Source organism: Capsicum annuum, chromosome 3, assembly GCF_002878395.1.
Source record: "Capsicum annuum cultivar UCD-10X-F1 chromosome 3, UCD10Xv1.1, whole genome shotgun sequence".
Taxonomy (NCBI): Eukaryota; Viridiplantae; Streptophyta; class Magnoliopsida; order Solanales; family Solanaceae; genus Capsicum; species Capsicum annuum.
The window spans coordinates 19,746,062-19,761,839 of record NC_061113.1 but is presented as its reverse complement, the minus strand read 5'-3'; the positions used below and the strand labels follow the sequence as shown (position 1 = coordinate 19,761,839).

General features: G+C 32.0%; 1 protein-coding gene across 6 annotated transcripts; it reads right to left on the bottom strand.

Annotated features, from left to right (window-relative positions):
* Positions 1–9,777: 9,777 nt before the first annotated feature.
* LOC107864669 (probable ADP-ribosylation factor GTPase-activating protein AGD14) lies at positions 9,778–13,966 on the bottom strand. 6 transcript variants are annotated; one of them, XM_047409149.1, is made up of 8 exons: positions 13,598–13,966; positions 12,971–13,145; positions 12,831–12,868; positions 11,449–11,536; positions 11,284–11,345; positions 11,093–11,189; positions 10,649–10,758; positions 9,778–10,559 (listed from the first exon to the last, which is right to left on the bottom strand). In XM_047409149.1, exons 4-8 carry the CDS (start codon positions 11,500–11,502, stop codon positions 10,556–10,558), a joined length of 327 nt encoding a protein of 108 aa, XP_047265105.1. In that variant the 5' UTR covers positions 11,503–11,536; positions 12,831–12,868; positions 12,971–13,145; positions 13,598–13,966; the 3' UTR covers positions 9,778–10,555. The 6 variants fall into 6 exon arrangements, with proteins under 6 accessions (XP_047265105.1, XP_016566595.1, XP_047265106.1 ...); XM_016711109.2 differs by having other exon boundaries at positions 12,742–12,868; positions 13,598–13,910; XM_047409150.1 differs by having other exon boundaries at positions 12,749–12,868; positions 13,598–13,910.
* Between the last annotated feature and the right edge of the window lie 1,812 nt (positions 13,967–15,778).

The window sequence follows — 15,778 nt, the reverse complement described above, 5'->3', positions numbered from 1 at the left end:
ATATATATATATATATAAAAAGTAGACAACAAATATGAGACCGGAGATATTTGATTATTGGAAGTTCAACCAATAATGAAATCAAACTAAACATAAATGTGGTTGGCTGTCAATACGCGCTTTTGCAGTCTCATTGGATCTGCTGCCAAAATGCATCACCATTGCTTTCTTTTGATCTTATCCCATAATCACAAAGTATTTAAGCAAAAGCTTAATATTTTGATGTTTAAAAAAGAATGCTCTATTGTTTTGGTCATTTTAAAAAGAATATTTTTTAAAAAAAATATTTTAATTTTAATTTTTTATGTGACATATTTAAGGTTATAAGATTAAAAAATATTTTGATATATTTGATATAATTTTAATTTAGAAACATAAAATTCACAAGTCATTTTTATTTGGCAAAATAGCTCGGTGAACCCTTATACTTGTCCGAATTCACATTTGACTTTTGTCATTTGAACCTCTCAACTCAATAAAACTCAACAATTTAAATCCTATTTCGGTGTGTGTAACACAATTACTGCCACATCAGCTTCCACGTCATTTTTAAATCCTGTATTAAATTTCACATCCTTCTTAAAATATCACATAAGAAATTAAATATTTAAAATAAATTAATTAAATAAACAACTTTTACAAATTATAGAAAATTTTTAATTTCATTCCAAATAGTTGAAATTCCTCTCTAATTAATTTAAATTTTCAATTATAAACACAATAAAAAATTTAACTTGAATCCGCTGGTCAATTTTAAATGTCACATAAAAAATTAAATATTAAAATAAATTTAATTAAATAAATAACTTTTACAAATTGTAGAAAAAATTCAATAATCATGTTCTTGATGTTTGCTCACAAATTAAACATCAAATTCATTTCAAATAATTAAAATTCATCTCCAATTAATTTAAAGTTCTAACTATAAATTCACATACACAAACATAATGAATTTTTAATTTTCAAATTTAAATATCTTTAACAATTTGTAAAAGTTGTAAAATTAATTCTAATATAAAAAAGTTAAATTGAGAAAGTGAATTAAAATAAAAATTAAAAATTGAAATGGTGGGAGTTGTACCATGGGGGAGAGGGGCTGGTTCTTTGTTTGTAGGGGGGGGGGGGGTTGACTGGTATTGTGGTGGTGGGACGGATGGGAGAGGGGGGAAGGCTGACTGGTGTTGTGGTGGTGGTGTTGCATGGGGGTGCTGGATGGAGTGGGGGGTGGGCTAGAAAAAAGAATTAAACCCTTTTTATATATATTTTTTAAATTTATTATTTTTTTAATTTTAAAAAATATTTTTCAATTAAAAATACTGAATCACGCACTTAAAAAATGCGTGTAAACACGCGTTTTGTCAATTCAGTAATTTAATGCCACATATGCGTAAAAAGGGTTCAAAATATTGGATTTTGATGGGTTGAGGGGTTCAGATGGCAAAAGTCTAAGTAGGGACGTTCATTTTACAAATTCGGACAAGTACAAGGGTCCATCGAACTATTTTGCCTTTTTATTTTTCTAATCTTCAAATTAAGTCAAAATAAGTTATTCATTTTGAAACGAGGGAGTACATAGTTTATCTTTTAACTTACATCCCCTTACTTTATATAAAATAAATACTCATAGAATAAAAAGACTAATTTGCCCCTCAAATTGATTTTATGATTTTATTCTTAAGCAAATGTATCGTTTTGTCTTGGCCCAAGATTAACTGAGTTGAGATTTTTATATTGTAATTCATCTATTTGATATAGAGTTTAAGAAAATTAAAAGAAATAATGTAGTTCATTCATTTCAATCTATTTGTTTGATTCTTATGATATTTTTGATTTTGAAAACAACATATCATGTGTTAAAATGACCTCTTTATTTTGTTAACTATGCATTTACTACTATCCAACTCTAGCTAGGGTGGAAGTGAAGCCCGGATAAAATTCTTGTAAGTGCAATAGCATACATCTTGGATTATAAATCTCACAATTGCTGTCGTCATTCGTTTCTTTCCTTGAAATATGACTTGGTTCTGCTCCTACCACACTTGATATGTGTATCAAGCCAAGGCCATTCGATAAATGATGGACTGAGATCTGTTGAACAGTTGGTTAAGTGTACAATTGTTCATTAATCAGCTTAACAGTGTACAACTATTAGTTAGCTTAAGTCAGTTAGTTAAATTAATGAGGAAAGCTAGTTGTAGTTAATTATCTAAGCTCATCTATAAGTAGTGAATCAAGGTGTAGCAGTTATAAGCTTTTTTAGTTTTATCTTCACATTCTTCAATTCAGGAATGGAATTCTCTGTTTACTGAACTTGTGCATTCATCTGTTTCTTCATCTATTTCACAAAACTTAACATGGTATGAAATGTCATGATTTGTTTGCAATGCATGTTATAATCCATCAGAGGTCTTGTCCACATACTCCACAACAAAAAGGAGTAATGGAAAGAAATTAAAGCATACACACTTATTAAAAGCAACTAGAGCTATCAAATTTCAAGGGCATTTACAAGTAAGTATTGGGGAGAATGTATAGAGGCTGCAACTACATAATAAATAGAATTCCTTTGTTCTGTGAAACAAGTCACCATATCAGATATTGCACAACAAACAACCTTCTTTGCCACATTTTAAGTTGATAGGTTGTCTGGCATTTGCCACTAACTTGTTGAAAGGTGATAAATTTGTTCTAAAGGCAAGAAAAACTTTCTTGGTTATGCATTTAATCAAAAGGGGTATAAGTTGTTGGATATTGAGTCCAGAACCATAGTTATTAGCAGGGATGTTGTATTCCATGAGAATGTTTTTCCATTTCAGCCTTAGGATCTTAGAGAGCTAGGCGATCATCACTTTCTTGTTTTATACTCACATGTTGATGATTGTGAACTTGCTCCATGCACTGTATCTAGACCAGCAATTGTAGATAGTTTACCTGAGACTGCAGAGATTGTATCACCTGTTCTTGATCACACAACTGACAGTTCATCACCTTGCCAATCACTGAGCATGCTCAACAGGCACATCCATGATCTTAATGACACACAAGATATAACAAGAGCTGATTAGGATTATTCAAGTAGATCACTTGCTGCTTCTAGAAAGTCAAATAGGTTTTAAACCTCCCATTTGGCATATAAATTACATTCTTTCAAAGAAAATGATTGCTGGAAACTGCTTGTATTCCATTGCAGTTGTTATAGACTATCACAACATCTCACCATTTTATAGAAGCTGTCACTAAATTTTCTCAAGAAAGGAAACTTACATCTTATCAGGAAGCAATACAAGATCCAAGATAGATTAAAGCCATGAAAAGTGAGATACAAACATTGAAAGACAATAACATTTGGCAGATCACTCAATTGCCTAAGGATAAAAGGACAATAGGAGGTATAAATAAAGTACAAGGCTGATGGAAAGGTTGATAGGTTCAAGTATAGGTTGGTGGCCAAGGGATTCAACCAAAAGGAAGATTTGGATTATCAAGAGACCTTTTCCTTATTGTAAAAATAGTTCCTGTTAGAGTAGTCATCTCTTTAGCTGCTGCACATCATTGACAAATTTATCAAATGAATGTATTTAATGCATTTCTTTAAGGTGATTTGAATGAAGATTTTTATATGAATTTGCCACTTGGATTTGTCTATCAAGGTGAGAAGGGGATTATGCACGCTCACAAAGTCACTTTACGGACTTAAGCAGGCCAATAGACGATGAAATATCAAATTAACTACAACCTTAGTTGATTCTAGTTATAAGCAGAGTCACTTTGCCTATTCTTTATTCACAAAGAATCAAGGTGATAGTTTAGTGGTGATTTTGATTTATGTTGATGATCTGTTGTTCACAGAAAATGATCCTAAGTTGATCTTGGATATAAAGAGGATTCTCAATGGCAATTTCAAGATCAAAGACTTAGGCGACTTAAGGTACTTCCTGAGAACAGAATTTGCCAGGAATGAAATTGGGATCTCATGCATCAAAGAAAGTATTATCTTGAATTAATTTCAGATATGGGATTATCTAATTTAAAACCTATTAGAGCTTCTATTGAGTTAAATCAAAAACTCACTATAACAGAATTTGATCTATATTTTCCTCCTGTTGATAGTAGTGATAAACAATTGGATGATCGTATATATCAAAAAATGATGGGAAGATTGCTCTATTTGACAATAACAAGGCCTGACATTGCCTTTGCAGTCTAGCTTTTAAGCCAATTCATGCACAATCCCAAGACATCACATATGGATACTGCAATGAGAATGATGAAGTATGTTAAAACAGTCGCCAGGACTAGGGATTTTCATGACATCTGCTACTACAAATAGTTGACTGTATATTGTGATACTAATTGGGCTTCATGTCCAAATATTAGGAATTCTATTATTGGGTACTTAGTCACTTATGAAAACTCTTTGATATCATGGAAACCTAAGAAACTAATTACCATCTCAAGGAGTTCAGAGAAGCTGAGTACAGGAGCTTGGCCTCAACTGTTGCTGAAATTATATGGTTAGTTGGTCTTTCTAAGGAGTTAAAAATGCATGTGAATTTGCCCGTGCCTATGTATAGTGATAGCAAGTCAGCTATTCAAATTGAGGCAAATTCAGTTTTTCTTGAACGCACTAAACACATAGACATTGATCGCTATTTTATTCGGGAAAAAGTTTAGCAAGGAATGGTGCATCCATTGTACTTGAACACAAAAGAGCAGCCAACAAACTTGCTTACTAAAGGTCTCATACGTTCACAACATGTTTATTTGCTCACCAAGTTAGGAATGAAAAATAATTTTCATACACCTACCCGAAGGGAGGGTATTGAACAGTTGGTTAAGTTTACAACTGTCCATTAATCAGCTTTAACAGTATACAACTGTTAGTTAGCTTTAGTCGGTTAGTTAAATTAATGAGGAAAGCTAGTTGTAGTGATTTAGCTAAGTCCATTATAAATAGTGGATCAAGGTGTAGCAGTTATAATCTTTTGTAGTTTTATCTTCACATTTTTCAATTTAGGAATGGAATTCTCTATTTACTGAACTTGTGTGTATATATGTTTCTTCTTCTTTTTGACAAAACTTAACAAGCCCATTTGAAGTCCCGTGGAGCTATTTTGACTTATCGAATAATTTTAGCGGAAAACCATGGACTAATGAGAACAAAGCTTCATGTATTGGTCTGAAATATGATATGTTGCATACAATAGCACTTGCATGCATGAGACCAATAAATTATGATTATTTCTTCCCTCTCAATTGGTTCAAGGTCAGGAACAAACTATTCCATCTAATAGTTTTGATGTGCGGTATACAATTAATAAATATACCATGATGCACAAAGATGGATTCCTCAAAAAAGATGGAGGATATATGTTAGTTTTCCTAACATAGGGGAGAGGTTATAAGCGGCTATGAAATATATTAGGAATTATCACCAGATCCTCATTCAAAAGATAATTCAATTCAGATGTTGAAAACATCTCATATTTAAGCTGCAAGTGCTCCTATTTTGTGTTTCAAAAGGACAAAGTCTATGCATGTGTGAAGCGGGATAGAGAAATCGGTTTCAAATGAAATAGTCCTTGTAAAGAATAAGGAGAAAATAATCGTAATAAGAAGGCAATGTGTGCTTGAAAAGCCTATGACATAACACTTCATGAAACTTTATGAGAGGTCAGGTACCTGGAAATAATGAAGTGATGGGATCTTAAAATATTATGTCACACTGTGAACCGATACGAAATGATATATCATCAATATATTTGATACAATATTGACGCAATATTATGAGAGATTACGAGGATCTGAATTCTACGTTTATTTAAGCATGCTGACGTAGAAACATTTATTGAGAGACATGAAAGGATGCAGCTTGGTAAGTGAAAACTTATTTGATTTGCACTCCACATACTTGAAGATGTCACACATGAAATGTTGAATATTTTCACTTGACAAAATATATCTTGCAAATACTACAAGACCTGATATAGTCTTTTCGATTAATTTGTTAGCAAGATATAGTTTTGCTCCTACTAGGAGATATCTAAATGGGATCAAATATATGATCTTATATATTATAAAGATTGCAGTTTCGATCTTATTGATTATGCTGATGTTGGGTATTTAATTAATCCGCATAAATCTTGATTTCAAATAGGCTATGTGTTCATATGTGGGAATACTGTCATATCTTGGAGATATACAAAGCAGTCTATCGTAGTCACTTCATCGAATCATGCTGAAATAATAGCTATTCATGAAACAAGTCGATAATGTTTATGATTGAGGTTCATGATACATCTCATTCGAAAAAATGTAGTTTGAAATGTAACAATGTACCCACAATTTTATACGGAGATAATGCAACATGCATAACACATCTTAATGGAAGATTCATAAAAGGAGATAGAACGAAGCACACTTTATCAAAGCTTTTTTTTAATACATGAGCTACAAAAGAATGGTGATATTAATGTGCAACGGATTTGTTCAAGTGACAATGTGACTGATTTATTCACCAAGTCTCCCCCAATTGCAACTTTCCAGAAGATGGTGCACAAGATCGGGATGCAAAGGTTCAAGGATGTTCTCGTTAAGGGAAGTTAATACGCGTCATACTCTTTTTCTCTTACAAGTTTTTGTCCCACTGAATTTTCCTTATAAGGTTTTTAATGAGGCAACCTATATGCGTATTGTTAGAGATGTGTGCTCTTTTTCCTTCACTAAATTTTTTTTTTCCATTGAGTTTTTTTCATGTAAGTTTTAACGAGGCATATTATCTATCTAGACATTCAAGGGAGAGTGTTATAAATGTATTTACATTGTAGTGAATATCTATCAAGATCTATTTGATATCTATCAGGATTTCAAATATTGTCTTTTAGTTAGAAACTAGGAGTAGTTTTTTCTATAAATAGGGAAATTTTTTTATTGTATTCTCAATCTGATGATCTCTCATCCCTCAAGAAAATAAAGAAGCTCCTTTCTTCTCTCTCTATTTATTTTTTCTTTAATTTTTATTGTTTCATAACAATGTGCTTATACTAAAATATGTATTTATATTTATATTATTATATTAAAATATGAAGAATCTTTAAAAAGTAATTTAAAATTTTATACTTCATTAAAAATCTCCCTAATAAATAAAATTATTTAATTTTAAATAATTAAAATTACACGTGCTAGGCACGTACAGTTAAATTAGTAATATGTAATATTTTGAAGACTTGTTTGTAGATATTTCTTTAGGGAAATTTATTGTTATTATCTCTAAAAGGAAACAATAAAATTTGAGTTAAATTAGAGAGGTTGGACTGTGATCATCATTTAGCTCATGTTTTGACTTTTCTTATCTTAGCCCAAGCACGCTCTGAGTATTGATTTACGCCAAGTAAGCTTTGAGCATTGATGTCCAACAAAGTTCATATAGTTTCCACTTTCCACTAAAGTAACCAATAGGAATGCAACACGTTGGTCTTGAAAACACCACAAATTAGTTTAATTTGTTTGACCTTAGAGCTCAATAGCTCGTTGACGAAGACCTATGGTAAATTAAAAAGGATATTTTCTTATAATAAAAAATACTTACCAACTTCCATTAGGAATTTTGGAGCACATACGGTCTCTCTTTCTGCTAATTTAATATTCGAAAATTTTCATATCTACAGTCATCACTGTTAGTTTCGTTGAACCATAATCTATTTTCATACTTCCCACGTATACAGAAAAAGCAAAATTCCAGAGAAATCACTCATCACTACGTGCATTTGTAGCATAACCAGTAAAGTTATTGACATGTGATAAATAAATTATCATGCGCTCAAGTTCTGAAAACTTCCTCTCTTATAAAACAAGAGTCTATAAATTTTTGTTTTGCATCTTCTAAATTGAGAAAATTTGGTTATTAAACGTCTTTTAAGTTTTCAAGTAGTAAAATGGTCTATTGAGAGAATTTGACTATTAAGTCTCTTCAAGTTTCTAATTAGCAAAATGACTTATTTCTATTTTCTCAGCTGCCGAATTGATAATCGATCCTTCCATATATAGGTCGGATTGATAATCGATCGGTCTATATATAGGTCGAATAGATAATAGATCTGTCTAAAAAATGAGTCATTTTCCTCTAAAAAAAACTTATAATATATTTAATTAAAAGGAAGACTTGAAAAAAACATTTAACAAAAGATCACTTCTAAACTTTAACTCATGTTTACATTTGAATTTGGTTGGATATATTATATATTGGAATTAAAACGAAAAAGAGAAAGGAAGAAAATGAAATAGATTTTCTTTTTTTAAAAAGAAAAAATGTGAAATTACATATTATAGTGCGTGTATTTTAGTGCCTACCAAGAATTTGTCCGGTTATAAGTAGAACTGTCAATAGAGGTTGGCCAGCCCTTCTGAGCTAGTCCACATGGGCTTTGAAATTTGACGAGTAAGGTTCGGCTGGCCCATCAAGAGGACGCGCCAGAAAATAGCAAGCTCAACCTATCATTCTATAGGTTGTGGGCATCTACGAGCTAGCCCAGTTTTTTAAAAATATTATTCTTGTAATCTTAATTTAAACTTTAAAATGTTAATAACATAAATATTTACAAGACAATTTTATATGATGTTACTACTTGTTGTTGGGGAACAACCAAAAAATAATAATATTAGCAATATTATTTAACAGTCAATAAAATATTATATTAATATTATTAGCAATACAATCAGTGGTGGATGTAGAGTAGAAGGTGTGGGTTCCCGGTAACCCACACCCGTTACCGTAAGGCTTAAAATTACATAGAAAAATCATCAAAAGTTATAAATATTAATAGGTAGAAACCTATAACTAAACTAAGGGATAAGTTAGTGGCAGGAAAAGAGCCCTTGGAAACCCACAAGTTTAAAATTTTAGATCCGCCTCTGAATACAATAAGATAATAATGTACCTATAACAGTAATCTAACTACTTCTTAACAAGTTAATATATTAATTATACTTGAGTCGTGCTAGACACTGTCCTAAGAAACTATTTCAGCAGTGTGAAATGTTTCCCCATGATTAAAGAAGCACTTCCCTGATTAATTAGAGGATATTCTGAGTTAAATAAGTCTTTTTCAATCAATCAGAGGATACAAGAATCAATAAAATTATTAATACAAATATCGGCAAGTTAAATCACAGAGTTAAATAATAACCAAAATCACTAAGCAGGATTCTAAGAAAGAGAAAACTAAAAGGAAATTTTTTTTTTCAAAAAATGGTCTTTCTCTATAAGACTTAGCTTCTCAAGTACACTTCTTGATGGCTTCTCAAGTAAGTCTTTTCAAGTATATCTCTTAATGACTTCTAGAGTAAGCCTTCTCAAATATATCTCTTGATGGCTTCTAGAGTAAGCATTCTCTATTATATCTTTTATCTTTTGATGACTTCTAGAGTAAGTCTTCTCAAGTCCATCTCTTGATGGACTCTAAAATACATTTAAAGACATGATTTTTCCAATACACTTCAAAATGTAAATTATTTTGAAATAACTAAATAATTTTCCAACAATCCCCCACAATATTTCAAATAATTTGCAACGATGGAAAAGCGCTGCAATAACCCTATTGCAACAATTTTCAGATATCTACTGCAACACTTATTTGGTCTTTTGCAACAACTTTTAACTATCTATTGCAACGCTTTTTGATACCTATTACAACATTTTTTTGCTACCTATTACAACGCTTTTTGACACCTATTGCAACGATGTATATATATATATATATATATATACACACACACACACAACACAACAAAATCTTTCATTAATACAATAATCCAAATTAAAATTTTATGCAACTATATAAATTAGTATTTACATGTATAATAAATTATAATACACAATGATATACACATCTCAAAACAAATCTTTACAAGAAGCTAGTAATCTAAATCCAAAAGTTGACTTGGACCTTCTCGTAACCTTGTCCACTGAACAACAGCACTAGAAGTATCCATGCCTCCTGCAAAATACTGCTTTAATGCTTCATATGCTCCAAACATAATAGAATTTCCTGGTACTTCTCGTGCAGCGCAATCTGCATTTTATGAGTTTAGTCGGGCAGGCAAGAAATGATGCAACAGTTCCAACAATAATGGCTATTCGTATGCCTCGTATTGTTTTTCAGGCAAACACTGGAAGGCCCTACTGCAGTTGTTATTTTCACATATACAATCAGTGCTACTTCAACTTCTATCACTAAGTTCTTCATCTAGATTGACATCACCAAGTCGATGCCAACCACAGGTTTCTGCTATATTGGTGAATAATTGTCTCAGGTAAACAAGGATTAGTATAAGAATCACTTAATGTACTCTTAAAACTACGAATTTTAAAGAACAAGCAATAATATCCAACAAGCTCTAAACACGTTCTACATACAAGTTAAAGAATTTTAACGTCACATTGGTTACATTAGGATGGTCAAGTTTATGCTACACTGAAACTTCTTGAGTAAACGTTGCCCGTAGTGATGCTATTTCAGCTTACGTCCTGTGGCCCCTCTTCCTCCAATCCGGTAATTTAACTGTGTATCACAAAATAACTCACATGTAAACTAAACGTTGCAGAATAAAAAGCTAGAAAGCATTGCATTAATTGAAGAGACAGTATTACGTTCCATCTGGTGAGGTCAGATAATACATATGGTAAGCATGGCCTACAAAGTATTCTTCTGGGACACCAACAATCTCAACTTGTTGCACGGGATCTCGTCTTAGTTGTACCTGATAGAATATTCATGAGGATAACTAGAATATTTTCTACTAGGGATCTGAGAATATATACTATACCTTTTAAAATGCAAGTTATACAGAAGAAATCAATTTCAAGGCTTGACAGCAAATTGAATCTCTAATATATGCTCCAACTCCATTTTAATATTAGTCTTTATATCATTCATTTGTCATTCTCTTTTCCTCCTAAAAACTCAAAGTAGGCTGAAAATATATTAGACTTTTTATCTTTCGTATCATTCTCCACTAAATCATGGAAAGTAGTCTCAAGAAACATTCTAGTCTAAAGTACTGCATAGACAAAATATTATTCCAAATATAGTACCTGAGCATCTCTAGGAGGTCTGTCAGAGGACTCTGCCACAGCATATCTTTTATCAACATAGACGGTCTTTATAAAGTCCCTTACTTTATCAACATTGCTGATGTGAAAAGAAAGTTACAATTTTGTATCTTGAATTTTTAAATTCACCAGGAACCTAGTAGTCTACTAACCGTAACTTGCTAATCTTGTACCTGTTATTAGGAAGCCACTGACTTTGTGGGTCCCAACATTTTAAATATATCTCTCTAGCCCGCTGAAAAAATAAAGACAGGACGAGAAACTCTTAATCTCAAAGTGAAGAAGAATGCACTTCTTTTACCTTAACTTTTGATTGGTTAAGAGTACAAGATTTTCACCTGATTACCACCCTTCTGAAGAGCTTCCACTTCTTGGGAAGTAAACTTAGCCATGGAAAATGACTTCACACGGTGAGTAAACTCACGACTGCAAAACGAATAAGATGAATACATTTTAACATCCGGACGTACAGAATTTCAAGCTTAGGAGCATAATAGAAAACATCACAAACAGACACGAGGGGAACTTAAAATTTTAATTCACCAATGTTTTAATTTAAATAATGCTTAGGCAATAAATTTAGATGAACATCACTTATCTGTTGCACCTCACATGCTATTTAAAAATTAAAACAAGGACAAACATTTTCTTATCACAAAATCCCAAACCAACTTTTTTCCAGAACATTATTCCAATAGATTTCAGGAAGATCGAGTACTGAAGCAACTAAAATAAGCTACTTAGACGCACATGTAACAGGTCAAGTTTTGGCCAATACAATGCAACAACTACATTAGAAGTGCTAATGCATTTTCAAATTTTGATAAGGAAAAAAAAACTCTTGAATTTCCCCAGAAGCTTTAAAGTAGAGAAATTGTACAACTTAGCCATATAGAGGAGAAAGACCTCCCTCAATCACTAAGCTTGTTAGCCTCATAGCTGATAATTCAAACCAAGTTCTCATACACGTACATTGAAACTAAAAATGTAAAAAGCATGTAAAATGATAGTATTTACTGTATCCCGCTGCATATCATGCAGACAAAGGTCCAAAAGTTTGTGCACGCATACTGCGGACCCTGCACATCCTAATTGATGCGATTATTGAATGATTCAAAATGAAAATGAGCCGAATTATTGACTAAAATATCAAACACAGAGAATAGCCAGATTGGTGAAATTGGCTTTCTACTGTTCATCTCAAGGAACTACTCCCTCTGATCCTTTTCTCCTGTCACAATAGTTTCAAATATTTGCCACTTCAGAACACTGAAAATTCATTATTTATTTTCAATTTTATTCTTACTACTCCCATAAGGAATATAGTCATTAATTACACATTTAAGAAAGATATAAGAGTCAAATAGCCCTTATAACTAATGTTATCACTTATCAAATGGTTTTCTTTCTAAAGATGCAGTGAGTACAAACGAGAGTGTGTGGGCTCCTGTATCAAAAGGTTTTCTTAATGGGTCTGCCAAAACCTCAAAGGTAGATAAAAATGACCAAATTAGTAACTCATTCCAGTTTATTGTTTAAGTTATAGTGCTCATTTCCTAATGTAAATACCAACATGAAGCAAATAATACGAGAATAATTGTAAGAGCCAAAACAATATGATGCATACGTACAGCCTACCAAACTACTAGGAAATTGATAAGACTGCAAGCCGAAATTCCATATCGATAAGCAAATGAAAATTATATCAAGCGATCAGCACCTATCCAATTAGTTGGGGTTGACTTGATTATATGAACCCTGTATACAAGTCAAAATCAGACAAAGAAAGTAAGATGACATATATTATATCGAAACAAACTTATTATTATGTTGTTGTAGATAAACAATGTAGGGACAAACCTTTGGAAGCCCACTCAGGAATATACTGCCGAACATTATGCACATATGATGGCTACAAATTTAGAATCATCATTCCATATGAGTCAACTTGCTCATCCTCTTCTTGAATCATCTGGAGCTGGAACTAGTGTCTTCATCTCTTCTGTTTCTAGTCTTGTCCACCACTCTGGTACTTCTATTTATGGAGCAACAAAAGGTACTCTTACATATCACATATCTATACTTTAAAAACATTGAACAAATTAAGGAAAAAGTAAATAATATAATACAAAGATCGTGTTCCACTAATCTTATTATAAGCTGATTAAACCAACTTATAAACAATATATTTTCCTTATCTACTCATTTGGTAATTACTAAATTGCTTATATCAATTTATACTCAGTACTTTAGTCATTTCAGCAAAAGAACAGTTTATCATCAGTATTTTCAACACTAATTAACGCTTATTAGCAACAGTTTCAACACTTCTATCCAAGTAATCGCTTATTTATAAAAACAGATCAATACTTGAAATGGTTTTCACCACTTAAGAAGTTAATAAGCAGTTTACAGGCTCTCAGACTTGTTATTAGGCATAAATTCATGGGAATTTAATTCTACCCAATAGATAATACAGAAAAGTACCACTTAATATTACGATTCATCTACGAGATCTAGCTGCTTTGCTAATTTCTATATGTCCGCTATAGAGCGCCGGTCAAAGTGTTGGTCGGACCGTAGGTCGGAGCGTCGGTCGGAGAATCAGTAGGCAGTCCGCGCAAAGGGCACTCACAGTGGGTATTGACAACTAATGATATTGAGCAGCGGTCGGAGAGTGGGTCGGAGCGCCGATCGGAGAATCAGTGGGCAGTCGACGGGCACTCAGTGGGTGTTACAACTGATGATATGAGAGTGATGCGTAAAGTTGAGGGTTTTTTATATAATATATTTTTTATTTTTTATTATATTTATAAAAATTTTGGCGGATTTTGTGAAAAAATAGTGAGGAAAGATGAAAACCGATGCAATAGATTTTTTTTTTCTAAAAATGTGTTGTCATAGGTGACTTTATGGCAACGGTTCACGTAACCGTTGCTATAGGACACCCTATTGCAACGGTTATTCATTAATAGCAACGGTTATAGTATTACTAGAATAATTTTTTTTTTACAACGGTTGGAATCATTGTAATAGATGGTCTATTGCAACGCTTCTTGAACCGTTGTCAAAAGATTCGTTGCAATAGGGATAATTTCTAGTAGTGGATCATTCTTTTTTAAAGGTATATTAGACAACAGATCATCATTTTTCAAAGGGCTATGAGGTAAAAGATCATCATTTTTAAAAGGAATATTCGCTAAGAAATTTCTTAGCCATTTAGCCTCAGTACCAGTTAACTCCAGAGCAACAAATTCTAATTTCATAGTTGATATAGCAATAATTGTCTGCTTAGCTGATATCCATGATACAGTACCACCATCAAGGGTGAACACATAACCACTAGTAGATTTTGTCTTATCTGACTCAGAGATCCAATTTGTATCACAATATCCTTCTAAGGTTGAAGGAAATCCACTATACAAAATACCATAATTCACGGTTCCTTTCAAATATTTCATCAGTGTTATTAATGCAGACCAATGCTCATTATTAGGATTATGAGTATATTTACTCAATCTACACACAACATACGCTATATCAGACCCAGTAAAATTCATTAAATGCATTAGACTCACAATGATATGTGCATACTTAGACTGAGCAACTGGCTCACCTTTATTCTTTTTTAATTTAGAATTAGCATCATAAGGAGTGGCTACATGAGTTATTTCCCAACATTCAAACTTCTTAAGAAGTCTTTCCACATAATGTTCTTATGACAACATTATATCATCTTCACTCCTCATAACTTTAATTTGGTACGTTTCACAATAGTTAAACATATACCAAATATAAGCATGTCATTAACATATAAATAAATTATCACATAATCATTATCTACTACTTTTGTATTAACACATTTATCCACCTCAACAGAAGAAAAACCATCTTTTATTAAGACTTGATCAAATTTCTCATGCCACTGTTTAGGAGCTTATCTAAGGCCATAAAGAGATTTAATTAATTTACAAACTTTATTTTCTTGTCCAGAAATTACATACCTTCAGGTTGAACCATATGAATTTCTTCTTCTAAATCGCCATTTAAGAAAGCTGTTTTTATATCCAATTGATGGATAAAAAACTTATGAATTGATGCTAAAGTAATTAATATTCGAATAAAAGCAATTCTTAATTCTGGTGCAAATGTATCAAAATAATCAATATTTTGCTTTTGAGAAAATACTTTAGCTACTAACCGAGCTTTATATTTATCTAAAGATCCATCCGAATTAAGTTTCTTTTTGAAAATTCATTTACAACCAATCAGTTTTGCACCAGGAGGTAAATTAGTTAAAACTCATGTTTTATTTTTCATAATTAAATCAAGTTCAATTTTTATTAACTCTTTTCAAAATTTAGCATCTGAAGAAGATACAACTTCAAAATAATTTGATGGTTCATTATCAACAAGAAAAGTTTGAAAATCATCTCCATAAGAAAAATATTCTTTTCTAGGCCTTTTACTCCTTCTCAGTTCCTCAATATTATAGGTCGATTCATTTTCTCTTTCAACAGGTGCATGAGAGATTTTATCATATAGTGGAAAAATATGTTCAAAGAATTCAGCATTCTTTGTCTCAATTATAGTATTAATATCAAATACATTTCAAGACAAGAAATCTATATGCAGCACTATGTTCAGCATATCCAATAAGCATGCAAT

Excerpts from the sequence above, each read along its gene's own strand:
- LOC107864669 (XM_047409149.1), bottom strand. The coding sequence starts at position 11,502 with ATGGCTAAGTTTACTTCCCAAGAAGTGGAAGCTCTTCAGAAGGGTGGT. Across the intron at positions 11,190-11,283 it reads CAGTGGCTTCCTAATAACAG|CAATGTTGATAAAGTAAGGG; the intron begins GTACAAGATTAG and ends TTTTCACATCAG. Across the intron at positions 10,759-11,092 it reads GACCTCCTAGAGATGCTCAG|GTACAACTAAGACGAGATCC; the intron begins GTACTATATTTG and ends ATATTCTATCAG.